The sequence below is a fragment of the Epinephelus fuscoguttatus genome, linkage group LG6 (assembly GCF_011397635.1).
Source record: "Epinephelus fuscoguttatus linkage group LG6, E.fuscoguttatus.final_Chr_v1".
NCBI lineage: Eukaryota > Metazoa > Chordata > Actinopteri > Perciformes > Serranidae > Epinephelus > Epinephelus fuscoguttatus.
In genome coordinates, this window is record NC_064757.1 from 10,959,142 (window position 1) to 10,978,726 (window position 19,585).

At 40.6% G+C, this 19,585-nt stretch overlaps 1 protein-coding gene across 1 annotated transcript in view; it reads right to left on the reverse strand.

Moving 5' to 3' along the window:
* Positions 1-10,956: 10,956 nt before the first annotated feature.
* The window catches only part of galnt9 (polypeptide N-acetylgalactosaminyltransferase 9), a 113,092-nt gene continuing 104,463 nt past the window's right edge, over positions 10,957-19,585 (reverse strand). Inside the window, exons 10-11 of the mRNA XM_049579498.1 lie at positions 12,083-12,250; positions 10,957-11,902 (exon numbers count right to left, since the gene is read on the reverse strand). Of these exons, the coding sequence (XP_049435455.1) occupies positions 11,756-11,902; positions 12,083-12,250 (315 nt within the window). The 3' untranslated portion in view covers positions 10,957-11,755. The remainder of the gene's footprint in view (positions 11,903-12,082; positions 12,251-19,585) is intronic.

Below are 19,585 nucleotides of genomic sequence, written 5' to 3' on the forward strand. Positions count from 1 at the left end.
CCCAGCAGCCACCTGCAGGCTCCAGTTAGGGGGAAAAGATTTAATCATCACTTCACAATATCTAATGTAAACATATCTGCAGGAAGTGATGAGGCCGGAGTCTAGACGCCAAACTTTAACTATGTTCTGCTGTTGAAATAAACTTTTAAACGGGAGTTGTCTGTGATGTAATGGTGATTGATGAGGTGGGTTTACTACTTGGTAGATGGGTAGATTATTGAGAAATGCATATACTTTCCTATATATTCCAATGGCTCTTTGGCTGATAGGTGGGTATAGTGTAAATGGACCAAAAAAGAGGTGGGTATACCCTGTATACCTGCATACACCTTCCTCTACACCACTGTTTACGATCGGCATACACTCCAGGACAAATGACTCTGCAGTCATCACAGGTATTTATCGGTTCCAGCTCTGATCAGCTCCAATCAGCAGTAATGCATGCCCATATGAAAAACGTCATATGAATTCTGTTTTTAGCCTCACTGTAGCCTGTAGCGCTGACTGCTTCTCTGTGCAACTTCAAATGACGTTTTTCGAAACAACTTTTTATGTTGGGGCTTCAGGACACTTGGATCACTACGGATGAGCATGTTGGAGACACTTTGTGGTTTCAATTTTGTGTTCTTGGACATTAGTCTGGGGCGCCGTCAGCCATTAGGTGTGCTAGCCGCTCCCCCCGCCGATCTCCACAAGGGATGTGAGGACTCTAAAACTTTACCAGGGCCTCCGTCGGCATATGGGTGAGTAGATAATGGCTGAATTTTCATTTTTGGGTGCACTATCCCTTTAACTAGCCAATGTAACATCATTCTTGGGGTGCTTATTCATTAGTTAGCATACAAACCATTGTTTGTATATTTTCTTAAGATATCATATGAACCATTGTGAAGATAAGTTAAAATACAACACCCAGATGGACATGCTGATTTCAGCCCCTTTGCCAGCGTGATGCAATGACGGACTTCCACAAAATACTGTCCCCATCCAAGCAGTGCTCAAACGTTGTTCCAATTTTAGAGGGAGATTAAATAAGTGAGAGATGTAAAACAGAAGTAACCACCGTAACAGTTTCACTGGCCTCCATGCTGCTTTTTGATATTTACTAATCTGTTTTCCAGCCTGTCTGTGACGTTCAACATGATGCCGGAAGAAAAAAGAAAAGTCTACTGCATCGCACTGTAGATGACTCTGGTCTACTGGCAATGGGAAGGGAGTCTATTGCTTATTTTTAATTGGTTGTCCCACGTTTAAAAATATCCACATACAAATGCTAATTTGGGTGGAAAATCATATATGACTGGCTTGTGGAACCTAACCAAACCAATACCAAAAACCAAAGCAAGTTTGAAATTAAACATAATACAAGAAATCACCTACCACATGGTCCATTTAGAGGATACAGGTTGTTTAATGTGGATGGTGGCCCTCGAAAATCTGTCTACTATTTGTTGTAGTGCTTAAATCTTAAAAAATACCAGGACGTGCACTTGCGCACACACACACACACACACACACACACACACACACACACACATACCCCCACATGCACACATACCACCTCTGTGCTGCCCATACAGTTCTATCTTGGAGGCAGAGCAACGCTGGGCCTAATTGTGTCTTGGAGCTACTGTGCTGCTCATCTCTGGAGATCTCATTATAAGATCCACAAGCTGTTCAGGCACGTACCCGCTCTCCTCACTCTCTCATCCGATCAGCTTGTACATCATAACTGCCTGAAATCTCCATCGCCCCTTTGCAGTATTGACAGAATAAAACAATTATTGTTGATTAGGAAATTGCAGCGCGCACCTAAAGAGAGACACACAGAGACAAAGAGATAAACTGCTCTGTGAGGTGTTTGATCTTGCCGTTAACTGTCAATAGCGAGTGTCTAGTTAGTAGCTCTGATCCAAGCCGTGAGCAGCGTGGGTTTCAAAGTCTTCAGAAAGTTTTGTCCATTTGACAGCAGATATAGCTGTTGAAGGGCCCAAAGCATGACTTTTTCACAATCCTGCTTGGGTGCTATGCTCTCAGACTGTTTTCATTCTTTTTTCCTTCTTTGTTTTCTCATCCACAGGTACATCTGTTCAACATTTTCATGGAATAATTCATCATATGCAGGTATTATCAAGTGTGTATAAGATACTAGAAATGCACACTACAGAAACACATCTTTTAACTGTGTACCTTTGTTTCTTTGGAGCTGTTGTTTTGTCTGAAATCCAAGTATTTAATCCTGTGACCTAAGTTAAATACCTGAAAGGCAATGTAGAAATTAAAGTATGTTAGTTTTTGACTCTTCAGCAATTTGTATTATTATTATCATCATCATTTGTGGACCAGTTGCTTTTTGTGTACAAATTAGCATCAACCAAAGGAGGTGAAACTTTTTGGCAACCTAATACTGCAGGTTTTAAAAGAAGTATTACAACAGCTGGAAACTGCTATTTTGAACTGAAGGTGCTCAGGTCCTGATTCAACGAGAGGATGCAGGTAATAACGCCAGTAGCGTAATACTTCTTTATGTAGAGCAAGCTGTTAGAGGAACAGTTTTGAGAAATATGCTCATTTTCTCTCTTTCCAAGAGTGAAATAAAATCAATACCACTCTCTAGTATGGACCTGGAGTTGGGATGCAATTAGCCAAGCTTACCATAAAAATTAGAAGCAGAGGGAAAGAGCAAGCCTGGCTCTCTCTTAAGTTAAAAAATACATCAACCAACATCTCTAAAGCTTACTGGTTAAAGCTTGAGAGAGCCCAAGCGGCAGCCTCTGGGGCTGAAAAATGAAGCTAATGCAGAGGTGCTAAAAACTGCAGTTCCTTGAACAGTCACTTGGGGCTGGCTCCAAAAGAGAGTTAATTCCCATAGACCCTGTATTAAAATACCCAACTTTAGAGAAGACATGATCATATTTACAGCCTGGTACAAAAACAATTTTGGTTTCTGTAGCTATTTTCCCCATTCATGACAACTCTCCTGGGAGTTTTTGAGTTTTTATATGACTGATCCATTGAAGTTTTATTGCAGTTTAAAGTTATACATAGTAAAGGGTATGGCTGTTTTGAATGACAGCCTCTCTGTGAGGCATCACTACAGTCTGTGAGTCAAATCTAACCGTTAGTTCTCCAAAAGTTCACCCTCTCATCCAAATATAGTCACCTCACTTCTGACTCCTAAATTCCATGATGGCTGCAGCCAAAATGGCAAACTTGAGGCTCCAAAATGGTAGTCCATAAACCAATAGGTAGCATCAATGTGGCTATGTCCATTATTTTTAGCTGCGACTTCCAGTCTTTATGTTAACCTAAGGTAACCATCTCCCATCTCCCATCTCCAGCAGTGGACGTGTGTGTGTGTGTGTGTGTGTGTGTGTGTGTGTGTGTGTGTGTGTGAGAGAGAGAGAGAGAGAGAGAGAGAGAGAGAGAGACAGAGACAGAGAGACACACACACACACACACACACAAAGTCAAGCGTGTGAAACAAAGGGCCGTCTGGCCAACAAAACAAAATGGCTGACAACAGAGAACTACAAGATGGCCGAATCAAAGCTGGCTTCAGATAGGGGGAGGTCTGTCTGACCATGTGGTCAGGACAAAGATAAAGGAAAAGAAACGGGAACTTTGAGTTGCCTCTTTGGTTGTAGCTCCATTACAAATAATTGTAGCCAATTTGTAAGAGAGTCTATGTGAATGTGATTTGTGTTGCATATAAAGTCTGGATTAGTGCAGAGGATGTTTAGTTGCATGTAAGACTCTATGAAAAGCATTAGCAAACAAACATCACTTAGCTTTGGCGAAGCCAACTAACCAATTGCAATTATCACGACAGTGACTCAGTAAACAGCATTAAATCACAATCAACAAGTTAAACAGTCTTGCTTAGCCCGTACAACTGTAGTAATGCTATGCCCAGTTGTTACGTTACTAATCTTTGAATGGATGGAAGAAAGAGTCACTTTGTGGGTACTGCTTTTGTTCGCTGGCAGAGAAAGGATGAAAAGAGCTGTGGTTTCAGGTGCAGTCTTTGTTGTGTCCTTGTCCTGAAGTTGCAGAGCCGAGGAAGCCGGTCACTGGGGGTCCTTGCAGAGTAAGACGTTGGGGTGCTAACTCAACTTGGTCCTCCTTGTTGCTGGAAAGTTAGTTGCAAACGATGTGTTGGCACACTAACTTCTCTGGTTTCAGGTTCCTGCTGTGGGCATGCAGGTCGTGGTACAGGAGAAAGAGAGCAAGAGGCTGAGAGTACCTGCAGGGGTCTGAGCTGATTGGTGGCTCAGAGGGAAGAACATCTGAGCCGTTCAACAGCTCAGGAGGAAGAAGCAGAGAGAGTGAGAGAGCAGAACTTCTCCAACAGTTTGCCTGATGACATCACAGAATCACATGTCACTGTAAACTACTGTCCAATCAGGCTTGAAAACTGGTCTCTCCCTTAGGTCACAGAATGGAGCATCCCATGGTGATGAGGGCCAACTGGCTGTCTTTTTTTGAAGAACAAAGAACATGAGGTTTCTTACCATTTCAGATGGCAAGAGAAGGAACCTTCACATGTCCAGTTTAGATTTTAACAAATAAGAAATCATCTGTGGTCCAGTGAATCCCAACAGCAGTTAATGCACAGATGAGATTGGAATCAGTCTTCTCTTCTCTCTCAAGGTCAAAACACACCAGCGGCAAACGCTGCAAGTAAAAAACATACAGCCCCATTATTATCAATGTACAACCCCACACCGGCAGTGGCACGATGCGTCAGAGCTCCTGGCCCTGTAGCACTTTATGTCACTGTCCTATTTCCTGCCTTGCAATCCCCAGAATCAAATGCATCTTCTCCCACTCACTCTCTGCTAGTACATACCAGCTCATATAGCAGCTCTTTTTCTCTGCTCCTATGGCAGCTTGATTCCTCTCCTCACCATCAATGCAAGGAGAATTCAGCTGTTGCTGTGTCTCGTGTGTGACGAAAAATGGATGAGGAGAGACTTGTTTTTGAGGTCAAGAAGTATCCCGTGCATAACCCACAAGGCCTTCCAAAAAGATATTTCCTGGCGATTCATAGCTCTGGAGCTCAGTTCTTCAGGTGAGAAATCAAATTTAATGGGATGTCCATACATGATTTTAAGCTAATGCATAGGTGGGGGGTTGGCATGGTGGTGTGGTGGTTAGCACTGTCACCTCACAGCAAGAGGGTTCTTGGTTCGATCCCGAGTCTGGGAGCTCCTCTGTGTGGAGTTTGCATGCTCTCCCTGTGTCAGCGTGGGTTTCCTCTGGGCACTCCGGCTTCCTCCCACAGTCCAAAGACATGCAGGTTAATTGGTGACACTAAATTGTCTGTAGGTGTGAATGTGAGCGTGAATGGTTGTCTGTCTCTATGTGTCAGCCCTGCAATAGTCTGGCGACCTGTCCAGGGTGTACCCCGCCTCTCGCCCGATGTCAGCTGGGATAGGCTCCAGCCCCCCCGCGACCCTCAAGAGGATGAAGCGGTTAGAAGATGGATGGATGGCATAGGTGGGCGAAGTACAGATCAGAACAAAGAAAATTAAGTATATTTAGAAACAAACAAACAAAAAAGTAACACTACTAATGAATGAATCTTTTATTGCCTTTCTGTTGTCATTGCTTAAAGATTTAAAGATTTCAGCAGAGGCAACAAATGAGGGTTCAGTATCTTGCTAAAGGAGATGGATGTGGCTCCAACCTGAGACAAGTGTTGCATGACTTTAACACTGAACAATTCTCTCTTGAATGTTGGTACCCTTCCCAGACAAAGCCACAGGATGGTGTTTTTATATCTGCTACCTTATATATTAAGTTTATTTGAGTATTCCTTTATATTCCCATTTTGTGTCAGTGTAAACGGCACACTATTAAACAGGCAAAAAATATGACAAGGAGGGATGTTTCCTGTTAAATCAGACAGTCCTGGATGGGTACTATTAAAGAGGTGAAATACTGAATAGAGGAACGATCATTTTATCTCAAGAAGGGCTCATAAACTGTATGACATTAATCTGTGTGGGAATGACCCACTCACAGTCCTCATAAAGCCTGGCTGTTATTCAGACCACAGGAAAATATGTGAGGGTTTTTTTTTTTTTTTTTTTTATAATCTCCACTGATGGATTTGAGTAGACGGAGCCAAAAGGTCTTTTTCATTCTATTCTGTAACAAATAAGGGGTGTTTTATTTTTATTTTCCTAACAAATTGAAAGAACTTTTGTTGAATATAGTTGTATCTGTACCTTCAGACATTGTATTTGCAGTGTGCCTACAGTTTCTATGAGACGGATCTACATTTATATCTCAGATCATCTACAATTACAGGTTTGTGGGTTTGCATCTCAAACTTTGCTCATTAAAACTTTTGCACTTTTTCGCTTATTGAGCTGGCTATCTGTCCAGGTCTGTGTGCTTTCCAAACACACCAGTAATTGCTGTCAGTTTCTCTGCAGATAAATAAACCTCAGATTGCTCTCCTGGCTCTCTCAGAGTTATGAATATATGTGCAAACAGTATCCAGTCCTGGCGGTCCAGGAAATTAGCATCGGTTTGGTCTCACAATGGAAGTGCTGCCTTTTGCAACACTTCTATCAGACACAGTTGAAAGCAAACCCACCAACCCCTGTATCCCTCCACCAACCCCCAGCCTGCAGCTGTCTGAATAATGAAGTCACCTCTCCCTCTTGGCTGCAGCCCAGGCGTAATAGGAGTATTGTCAGTATCACAACGAGGAAGAACGAGGGTCCCTTACTCACGAGACGAATGTGGTGTCCTTGTCCATCCAACCCCCACCACATGCAGCACCACTTTCCCCCTCCAGCTCCCTGTCACACACACACCTCACCCTCCACCAGCCCATCACTCACTGTCACTGTCATCCAATCTGAGGGAAAATGAAACCTTTGATGCAGACTAACCTTCCCTTTCACCTGCTGCAACAAGCTTAGTAGCTATTGTCTGATGCTCAAGCGTGCAGCGCTAATGCACAAGCTGTGTACACGCGATTGTGAATTCTGTTAGTTACACACACAAAACCTTAATCCCTACATTTAATCCATAACCCTAACTTCAAATGGTAATCCACCCAAAATGTATTCTTTAAGTATAAAACTGTCACTCACGCTTTGCTTCTTCACACAGAACAGAGGCAAGGATTCAAAGAATCATTGTAACTCTTGTGTACCCAAGGTGATCACAGCCTCTTGTATGTTAACAGCCTCCCCTGTTAACATACAAAGCACTACATTTTACGTCTACAAAGGTTTTTGACACCATTAGGGTCAATTTTAGATGCAGTACCACCACAACCCCCCATCAGTAATTTTAACCATTAATCCAAATAATTATGTGAGAACATTTGTTCTTATGATCATACACACATGTACACTTAAAGTAGATATAGCTAACCCAAACAGTACTGTGGCACACAGTCTCTGCTGTCTGTCATCTGTACCACACTGTCTTGCAGCCTGCTGTAAATCGACTCTGCAGGCAAGGTTCTGTGGCACAGACAGAGTGGTAACCCACTGAATCCATTCTTTCCATCAGGTGGGGCAACATTATTCTGCAGGTGTTAAGTCCGAGGAAACCCATATTGCTAGAATAATAATTCCCCGGTTCAGGCTATTCCCTGACTTGGGGCCGTGAGACATTGCGCTGGCGGTGTGTTTGTAAACCTTGTCTGAGACCAGAATGAGATATTACCTTGGGAAGGCTGGAACGGTCTTCGTTTAGAGGACACACAGATGATGCATCGCTTATATGAAATGATTAGAGGCAAAGAAGCATGACGTGGTGGCAAGTGCAGGCAATCTCTCAGGGTAAACCAGCTGGAAACCAAATTAAAATAGGCCTTTGGAACATCTAGGCTGGATAGCATGGCTAACCCCAGTAAAAAGGACTTTTCACTTTCCATTGCGTCCTAAAATGCTCAGTATATCTGGGCTTGAGAAGAGTGGAGAAAGAGATTGGACACACGAGGCAGCCTCTTGTGAACGCAACAAATGTGCTTTCAGGATAGACAGCACTTTTTTTTTAGCATACATCCTGCTGCATATGATGTCTGTGTTAAAGGGAAAGGAAGTCAAGTTTTCACATCTTGTTCTTACTCCAAATAAAGAATAAAAAGATCTGGCACCTGTGTCAGCTGCATGCTGAAAAATGTACGAAGAGCCCTGTTTAAAAACAAAAGTCAGCATGATGATTAATACTTAAAACACAGTGAAAACCATTTGTAGTGGTCATGGTTACAGTGATGAACCACTTCTATGGATCAAAAAGCTTGGGACAGACTCATCCCTATACATATGCTGGTTAAATGGTTTGCTTCTAGTAATTAAGTAGATCAAGTAGCCTACTTACAGTGTTCATTTTAGGTCTCTCATACATAACAAGAAACTATGGTAATTTTATTTCATTTTATTTTAATTTCTCTCCCATGATCTTTCACCTTGTGATTACCCATCTGCTCTCAGTTGGCTACCTGAAACTGGTGCCACATGCATATTGAAATGATTGTTCGTAAAAATAAAGTCATTATCTCTCAATAAAAAACAATGTGAAACAGTCATTGCTGTTAGTGATGGAGACAGAAAATACATGTCATGTAATGGCCACATAATAAAACAGTCAATTCAGAATATAGTGAATTTGCCCTCTTCATTACTTTATACTCATGTCATAAATATACACGTGTCAGTTAGATAGTAATTTGCATTAGAAATAAAGAAAAGGGAAAAAAAATGTACTTATAATCATCTGCTCATAATGATCAATTTGACTCAAACAGATGTGATCACTACAGAACAAATCACTGGGATGTGCTAACAACAATGTATTTTAGCCTCCTACAAAGACTCACCTAAAAAGAATGATGTCACTTTGAGTGAACGCTATATTTTGAATATTTTTATTCTTTACCTCACACATTAGCTGACTGAGGCAGTAGCAGACCAGCAACTCCCATGTCCTGCGAAGTTAAATCACTGTTTTTCAATGGAGTCTGGTAGCTTAGAGATAACGACTTCAGTTCCCTGTTGGAAAGTCTGACAGCATGTAAGGTGGTAAAAATATTCCACATATAGTGTACACTTAAAGTGATATTGATTTTGTTAGTACAATAATAATGGCGGAAAACTAGCCTCTCCAAATTCTTTGTCTTCAGTTTGAGACAGAGATATTCAGAGGCTATTAATTTCTATCCAGTCACCAACAATTTTGTCAAATTAAGTGAAAACTGCTGCTGTTAAATTATATAAGCTATAACAGCCTACTAATAATTATAAGCTGTAGATAGCTAGCTAATAAAGCTGGCATTAATTCCATGCATTGGTTGAAAGCACTGTCGTCAGTTCACTTTTTAACGTTTCCAGCTGACTTTAGGATGCAGTAAATATGCACTTGATGGCTACTACGGCTGCCCCCTAATAGTCAACCAGAGGTTAGCCGACCAGAAAGGTCATTAGTCGACAAGATTTTCAGAAAATAAAACAAAAACAAAAAAACAAACATGAAACTCTATTACGGGCTGCACCTTGTCAAAAAAATCTAAACCTATATGAGTGGACTATGTGACAATTTAATTTGAAAGGACAGACACAGGAAGTAGCCACGCTCAGTAGCGAGACAAGAGTCACGTTAATTTACCTGTGAGCTAGTTAATAACATGTTGGACAGGAAATCCAAAGTGTGGGATCATTTTGAGAAGGTGAATCATTCATTGACTACAAACATGACGGATCATCTGAAACATGTAACCAGCTACGTACCCATTAGCCACTTAGCACAATCATTACTGCTTTGCCAACAGCATAACGTGTGACGTGCACTTGTAGATAAAATATAGGCCTATATTAATGAAGGTTCATTAGTATGGTTTTGTATTTCTCTGTAATGTAGCACAGTGTTAACAATGTTACTGACACTATTCTTTCTCACACCTTCAACTCAAACCATTGTGTTGCCCCGCTCAAAATATGTAAATCAATATTTAAATTAATATTGTAAACATGCGGGCGACTAGTCAACTAATGGCCCTAAAGGATGTTTATTGGCGGACTAGGAAAATGCCCTAATGGCCTCATACATGATACTGGGCTTAGACTGAGGTTAATAAAGTTTCATATCTTAGGCATAAAGTTGCTCAGCATCCTCATGTTACTGGTACACAATTGTTCATGAGCTAGTTAGTCTAGATAGAGGTATGATAAGGAAAAATGTAAAATCAGATTATCATCCCAATATAACACTGTTAGGATGCTCAGCTTAGATGGCATCCAGGACCTGATTTTATTTTGGAAACCAAATATACTCTCATAACATGCAAAGTAAATTTAGTTGTTACTAAGCACTGATTGGACAGTCACTGTTCTGGGAAGAGAGACCAGTACAGAACCTACCAATGTTAATGTGGTAGTAAATTTATTTTGTGTGACACTAAAGGTAGTGTGTTACATAACTAAGAAAAGAATGTGGGCGTCTCTTGAACAGGTTTTCATATTAAAAGCATTTCAAAAGACACTTTCAAGTCATTCTTTCTAAACTGCCATATTTTTGTCTGGACATGAGAAAAACTGAGCAAGTTAAGAAGTTTTTCTCTGACTATAATAATTGGAAAGCTTTCAGTTTAAGCCAGTGGGCGGGTTGGAACAATCATAGTTACAGGGCCAGGAACCTGATGGAGGTTTGAGGTGGTTGTGAGTGCATGCGGAACAAAAGACAGGCAATTGTGCTGCTGCTGTTAGCAACTGCCTTTTCAAGAGAACAAAAGAAAATGCTTAGTTTTTATGTAACACACAGCCAAGTTCACTCATGGAGCAAAAGTTGACACTGAATTCTTTGAATAGCCAACAGAAGTGATAGGAATGCTCTGAAAGAGAAAGATGGAGAGGCGGCTCATCATAAAAATGATTTTATTATCCTAATTGTTATCAGAGGACGGATATCAATTCTTGACTTTTTACAATATATTACTATCATTAGAGTGTTTTATACATTGTTTCATATATTAATAATTTTCAAATAATTTTGTACATGCTTTTGGGACTGACATTCCCTGGTCAGATTAAGCAGAAAATGAAGAAAAAAAGGCACATGATTGCTCCTGTCCCCAGCGAGCAATACAGTCCAAAGAAACAAAGAACTGTAGTGTTTTGTGTGAGTGCAGGTGAAATGCGTCCCGATCAGATGGTGGGCAGCCTCTTTGAAGCCTATTACATGTCTTGCCAGTGTAGCACAATATGTCCAAAGCAATTTTCCAAATCACAGCCCAAAATAATCACTTCGATGTGGCAATTGACAGCAATCATATCTTTTGATTTGCTCAGATGCACTCAGAAAAAAACACTCACACGCTTACAGACTCTTTCTCATCTCCAAAGCTCTGATACCTTTACAGTAGAAACAAAAGTTTTACTAGGATCTTGAGTCACCTTCAGGGGCTGCACTCAGGTGTCTTGTTACTCTGTTCTATACATGTAGCTGAGTGTCAAAAATGAGGGCCATTTCAAAGAGTGCAGCTTGCCGTAAGTTCTCTGTGAACGCGCCGCTCAGTGGAACACATGAATTTATCAGATTCTTCTTTAAGACTTGGTGTTGGAAAGCTCTGTGGCCTGAGGAATGCTCAGTGTGCAGTGCAGTCTGTAGTGTGAAATACCACACACTGGCACTACCAGTCCCTGCTCCTCTCTCAACTGTCCACAGTTTGAGATCCAACTGCGACTTGACACGCTGCCCAAACTGTCTCAGAGGTTGCTCTCTGGCTTCAATGCCTGGGATGCTTAATCCAGTTTCGTATCATCCACTTCTGACCGGAACATCTCTGGACCACCAGGCGAAGGCCAAAGTTGGCATCTTTGGACATTTCTACCTCCAAACATCGACCGGTGTCCCTGCTGATGATTGGACCATTCTGAAATTTAAACACATGAGGATATGATCACATTTGTACAATAGCCTCATTCATAGAATAACTCCCACACTCTAATGCCTGTTGTTATTATAACAATGACAGTAATTAAGCATTCAGTAACACGTGTCCCTGTCTTATTTCAGGCTTCATTAGGACAAAAATCATTTGTTTCCTCTTTACCTGTGTAAAGTCCCACAGCCTCTGGGAAATCCTTGAAACTGCATCACATTTTTTCAGTCTGGGTGTTCGTCCTCTGCCGTCATCAACAAGGCATTTCGTGTCAGGCAGGAAGGTGGTCGACCCCAGGGGTCCCAGCTGGAGAAGCCCCTCAGTGGAGTAGCGGGCGAGCTGCAACAGAGAAAACCGATGTGTTACGCTGCTGGACTCAGGTACTGTGGCAGCAATCACAGCTTCAAAAAACAAACACTCGACTGTTTGGAGAGCACCTCAACATCAGTGGAAAGCACAAGCTGTAAATGGGCTTCGATGAGACAGACAGCAGTAACCACAGAGGCTTTAAAGTTTTCAGGCTGGTTGGCAGACTGTGTGACAGATAGAAAGGTTGTAATGCTTTCATTTTACACCTTTTCAAGCTGATTATTTTACACATAAAGTAACTGGCATAGAACCCACATAACACATAGAAACTGCAGATACTGCACTCTGCCTTTATATCATCCTTAAAATGAACAATAAAAATGGTCTTTTAGCCTCCTCGGCTATTTCATCAGTTTGTTCAAGAAAATGTGAGTATAAACAGCACAGGCCTAAAAAGGCATTAGCTTGTCAGATAAACCGTCCTTAGGAAGAACAAAACACCACCATGTTTTTTCATAAATTGAATATGTCCCCATTATGAAAGGGATGGACATAACAAAAACATTTTATACAGCACAAAGTGATGAAATTGATCCTTATACTGACTCACTGCATAACTGAATAAGTGCAGAATAAAACCACTCCAGAGATGTTACTAAACCTCATAGAATGTTTTCCCTATTAGGGGAATTTAGTTCAAATTTGCCTTGGTACCTGCCATTCACCACAAAGCAATAGGAATATCAAAATGTGTTTTGTTATAAACCTAGAGCCTAGAGGCTTTTGAATACAAAGCTGTTGTGTGCAGACATTTCATAGACACCATAAAAGTTATTTTCATTTAAGGTCATTCATGTGGTATGTTGGTACAATTCAGGTTATCAGGAGTAAAATGTATTTTTGCATGGTAAGGTGACAAAGTATGAATACTAAACTGCTTTCAAAAATCTCTTTACTTTAGAACAGTGTTGTGATAGCCATTATGACTGCAATATTCAACTGTGCCTATACAAAAAGTTATGAATTAATTTTTAATCGATTGTATCGGTATGTTGTGCGCACCCATTTCCCAATAAAGAGGCAAAGTCCAGCTAAGAAATGTAATTGAACTGAAGTTGATTTAAAAACCCTTCAGGGGGAACCTGTTGGTCACTGTTTGCACATGGGAATTATAAGTGTGTGACACATCAAAAGCCCAGATTTGCAGCCAGTGTGGGGGATGATACAATTAAACCGAGAAAAACAAGAGTGGGAGTAAATTACAACAAAGCACCAGAGAAGACGACCTACCATGGAAAGAAAAGAGATGAAAGTCAGGAGACAGTGTCATGTAATCTACCTGTCTTATTTTTCTTATGTTGTGGTAAGAGTGATAATATATGTTATAGAAGCTATTGTGCACAGATATAAAACAGGTGTACCTTGAGATTTAGGCTTGCTCTTTGGCGTGCTGTGGGCACAAAAAGTTTGAAAACCACTGCTATAGAAAATAAATCAAAAACAAAATTTTGATCCCATGGAGCCAAAGATATAAAAATATATTTCCTCTTACAAATGTTTAAACTAGCTCAACTAGCTAACAGATGCTGTCACTACTTTTCAAGATTTTATAAAGACTTTAAATTCTTTTTAAGACCATTCTGACTGCTATACCTTAGGAAAAAAAGAGAGGTCCAGTACTGCCATCTGAAGATGTCCCCACCCCCTTCACTCCTGTAAATTATGCCCCTGGCAGCTATCATTATAAGTAGGGAAAACCTGATAAGTAAATGTATTTTTAGCTTTAGCTAAGACTAGCTGTGACTGTCTCACCAGCTAGCTTTCATTTAATAAAGCTTCCCTGCTGTAGCTCTCTAGTTGGTTGGCTCTTTGTTCACAGTGCAATCTAAAAAGCTGTTTTCACAGAAATCATACATTTCTGTGGTGCAATATGATATGGTAAAAAATGTCCAAGTCAGATTTAGGTCTTAACTCAATCTTGATTAAATATGTAGTTTAGATACAAGTTTTTGTGTCAACCTTTTATTTTTAGACAGATTCTAAAAAGCAGGACTGTTTTTCCTTGTTACTTCTGGTTGTGTAGAATATTTGGGTGCAGAGCACCGCACGCAAACCACAGTGTACAGCTTATTAATGCCACAATATTTCCCCAAACCAAAACTTGATCCCTGACTGTTTAATCCTGCACATGAAAGGCTCTGTGATGATACATATCTATTACGTAAGGATACAGTAGAGATAGCATTTATTATTTATGGGAGTGATCCTCTGTGAAAAATGAGATGCCAAAGATAGGGAGGTCTTCAGCACGACAGCAGCCCTGCTTTGATGGTAACACGCATACATGACTGAATCTCACACACACACACACACACACACACACACACACACACACACACACACACACACACACACACACACACACACACACACACAGTCTTCTACTAAAGCACAGGGTAGGTAGTTATGTCACAGTCCTGGAAGGATCAATACAACAGCCTCTGAAAAATTGACAAAAATGACATATGTGTTTTCCAATGCTTTATTGATGAAGAAATATACTATACCTTTATTGTCCCATTTTTTTGCCCCAGAAAGGCTAGAAAGGCTATTTTTTCTGAGGGCTTGAATAAGAAAATTAGATTACATATAAGACATACAAGTGAACATATCGGTTGAAGTTTAAAATGTACTTGTATGAAAACCTATTCATTCATTCATTCATTCATCTTCTAACCGCTTCATCCTCTTGAGGGTCGCGGGGGGGCTGGAGCCTATCCCAGCTGACATCGGGCGAGAGGCAGGGTACACCCTGGACAGGTCGCCAGACTATCGCAGGGCTGACACATAGAGACAAACAACCATTCACGCTCACATTCACACCTACGGACAATTTAGAGTTACCAATTAACCTAGTCCCCAATCTGCATGTCTTTGGACTGTGGGAGGAAGCCGGAGTGCCCGGAGAGAACCCACGCTGACACGGGGAGAACATGCAAACTCCGCACAGAAGGGCTCCCACACCCGGGATCGAACCAGCAACCCTCTTGCTGTGAGGTGAAAACCTATTATTGTGGCTATATTCTGTTCAAGTTCATTTGTCAGTTGATTTCAGAATGTAAAACTCTCTTTAAACTGATATAACTTTGAGTGGAGGATTTTTGGAGTGTGGATGGAGAAAGTAGAGCTGCAGTAAGTGGCCTGTGTGGGTGTTGCTCCTTCTGAGAAGAGAGCGTACAGGTGGTTGTTAATCCAATGTTCTGCCCTTAAAGAGCCACTTGGAACAAATGGGAAAAAAAGAAGCACCAATTTATGTGTCACTTCAAGTTCACTGGAGCTGGTTGGGTTGTTAATCATGATGCTGATAAGGATAATTCTCTGGACGGAGAATATCCGACATTTACATAAACAAATTTCAAAGTCTCAGTCTACTGCAAGACACGTAATGTTGTGAACTTGTGCTGCTTTTCTCCCGGTGGCAGCCTAAAGGTCAATATTACAGGCAGTGTGATTGAGAATTCTTCACGGAATTTTAGATTTCTGTCTTGGGTCTTTCAGGGTTGTAATGCTCTAAGCAGGTTTATCCATGGTGTAAACTATGACTGGGCACAAGGAAAACCCCATATAATCCCTACTAATACCTGTTTACAGCTCAGTCTGGCAGCCTTTTATACGCTAATACATTTAAAATGGGACCATAACAAATAATTAACGCAAGGAAATGATTCTGCCAAGCCAATTAACCTGTGCCTCGCGCAGCAACATTAGACGCTCCATTGCCTTCCTGCCATCGTAAAAGTTCTGCAGCTGCTTTCTGGAGGTCAAGCTAATCACAAGTTTCTTAATTAGCTCATTAATGGTGCAACGCTGTGACAATGTCAATATAAGATGGAGTGTTTGTACATTGCATTGGGCTGTAATCTCCACATTTCTACCTTTCCTGTACCTTGCACCACCAGGAAGTTATGGGTAAGTTTATGCGACGGATTATAACAAATGTCTTAAGAAGAGCTTGGGGCCTCAGCTCTGGACCCGGCACATTTCCTTTCCATATAGGGCTACAGTCTAGCATGGGGATCTGAGTGAGCAAACCTCTATAGGAGAGACGTAAGTGGCCCCAGAGCCTAAGTGGTGCAGGGGGTGTCCATCAGCACCATGCACGTCCAAGTGCACGACACAGTTGGGATTCCTTGCGGCAGCAATTTGCTATTTGCTATTAATATGCTTGATTCTATCGTCCTCTGATTTGAGAAGTGCTGTGTCAGAGTGCAGTACTATATTGCATGGCCATCCACTGTGTTTACCTTTATTAAATGACACCAGACTGCTACAAAATACACCTCTAGACACATCAGACTGGTCGGCATTCTCCCTGTGTATGCTGGAAATGCTGGATTCCTGGGACTTATTCGTACCATCACAGCCTCCTTCAAACTTTTATAATTTTGCTTTATCAATAGAATTGATTCATGTTTTATTGTTAACATGCTTTATGGAGCAGACTCTGCTGTCACATTAATTACAATGTGATGTGACAATTTACGATGTGTGATGCACTAGAATTATGACTGAAATAGCTTTGGATTGACCAGACAGTTTTTTAGCATTTATTTTTATTGTCGGCCTCGGCTGCAAATACTATGTGGTGCTGTGTGTTCACATCCTACAACTGGCACAGTTGTTTCAGAGCTGTGAGAACTAGGGATGAGACTGGCTGAGAGCAAGGGCGTAGGTTTTATTTTAACTTTGAGGAGGATCCTTTGCCCAAATTTTTTTAGCATCAATTTCCCGATTTCTGGTGAATTTTGATGTACCAATTCGTGCATTTTATGCACTGTATGGATGTGAAATTATTATTATCGTTGTTGGCATGGCTCACGTTAAAACCTAAACTGGTGGGGCTTTCTAGTGTAAAACATTGCCAAATTGCTAACATTTTGCTAACATTTTGCTAACTGCTAACGTTACACTATTTACCAGAAATCAGTTCTTCTTTGTTGCTCTTTGACAGTAGTTTCCAGAAGCTGCACAGCAACTTGTGTAAGCTGCTGTTTTAGAGCATCGACGAAGAATTGATTTGCGGGAAAACTGATATTTTTTGCTATTGTGAAACTACCTGTAAGTTTATTGATAAATTATTTGGTATTGGATTGTTGTGTAAAGATTCACATACTCGTTAATACCCGATCCAGCAGTTTATGCAGTATTGGAGGCATTTCCAAAACTAGTATCGGGATAACTCTAGTATTAAAATATTAATAACAATAATACAATATGATATTCAAGAGCCCCAAGACTCAAGAGCTCATCTCAAATCTCATCTTAAGAAAATCTATGGAAAAAGATGCATCACTTTAACAGACTACTGCTTGGGTTGCGTGTGTGTGTGTTTGAGTGTGTAGAACAATGATGCAGGCTCTGTAGCTCATCCAACATGCTTTCACTGCATTAAACTATTGGACAAAGGTGAGGCATTATCCATGATTTAGATTTCCAGTGGGAGAGCCGGCAGAGAGAGACTCATTCCTCAGAAACACAGCAAAGAATTATTCTGGCCAATTATATTTTTTCATAAGTAAACGGAGCAATGGTTTAAAAAAGAATGCAAAATAACAGTGGCCCTTGAAATTGAATCTTGGACCCACTCACAGTAATGTCGGTCATCACTGTAATCTAATGATACAAAGACACAAAATTCATCTCCATTTGTTTATTTCCCCTGGGGATCAGGATTAAAAGAGTCAATGAAGCTTTACATTACTGGACCCCGCTGAGCTCTCTGTAGAGGGAGGGAGGACAGGCCGGTGAGCGGCTGACCTCCTTATAATACTCCCTCCCATGACAGATAATGAACATGTCACTCACCAGGAAGAGAAGCAGTGAAGAAAGGTGGGAAATTTAAGACATATTATACATGAATAGCATTTTCATGATTTGTATTCATAAACAGCTTTAGTTTCACAGCATAAAAAGCAGGACAACAGCCTCCCACCCACAGTGCCATTTGTCCTGCTATCTATTCAGGTAAAGGTTATGCTGAGCACACATGTTCTTATTTCTAGCAGCATCCACCTGCATATTCATAAAATTACATGTAATCTCACCTGGGAGTGGCCCAGTTTTGCTTCCAACTGAGAAGATCAGATAAAGCTGTTGGGGATGCCTTGCTCAATGTACTTTGTACAGTCAAACACATTTTACCTAATCATGAAGCAGTGGAAAGATTTGGTTTATTGTCCCAGGAGCTTTATATTCTAAACAATTTAACTGTTAAAGAAAAACAAATACAGCTTTCTGGTGAGATACATACAGCAAAAAATACTTTATATTTCAGGCTTTACATTCTCTGTGTTCCATGTGTCCAGAAAAAAAGGAGACAATCAGGTGCAATGATCTAAGTGGGCTGCTATTCTATAAAAGTGCTTTTAGAGTAGCATTATTTTATGTAGAGTTGTGGAAAATGTTCTGGCTCACACAATGTTGCAGCGTGCATGAGAAGTAAGGATAGATTAAAGAATAAAAAAGGGCATAAAGACACTGTCCACAATATAACTTACTTTCCCAGTTATACCAATAGATTTGGTTTTTACTGACACAATCTGTGTGTTTGCTGCATCTCCAGCTCTTATTGATTATGGTTCAAAGAAAAACCTCTTTATGTGATCCTCTGTGCATGAATCTGTATATAAATGCATACTGAGCATGTGCTTACATATCACTAGTGTGCATTTCCAGTCTCATTTCATTTATTCTCCAACTGTAATACCCAGAGTCTGTTGTGAATGTTTATCGGCTCCGCAGTAGGTTTAAGTGCTAATTAAACAAGTCAGGAGGCAGGAGGTAGCCATGTCATGCTCAATGGGAAAAAAGAAAGAGGTCCTTTAATGTGTCTGCTACACATGGATTGCTACACATAAACTGTATAATGTATATGAACCATTTAATAAATGACGAACCATTCCCAAGGATGTAGTAAGAAGATTCAGCCGCATAAAAAGATCAAGGTTTTAAGAACTTCAGCAGTGATATGGGTTAACAGACAGTGGGACCTCTTAGCTAATGGCAATAAATAAATATCTCCTTGATTATTAAATCTCAGTGCAATAGTGGTTCATGCATATTTTCAGATAACGTAAAGGCAGCAAGCCATCCACAAGTGCACCTCGTGTTTCACACTGTGCTCTGGACAGTGTTATACTGTATAAATGTTTGTGTTCTCATATGTGGTGTTATTTATGTTGCACTATCACTTCATATGTATTTCTTTATTTGATTCTTATTTCTTATTTATTTTTCAATAATTATTCAACTATCAGAGGTCCTACACACAGGTTTAGTGAATTTATTATAAATAGATGTGTTAAG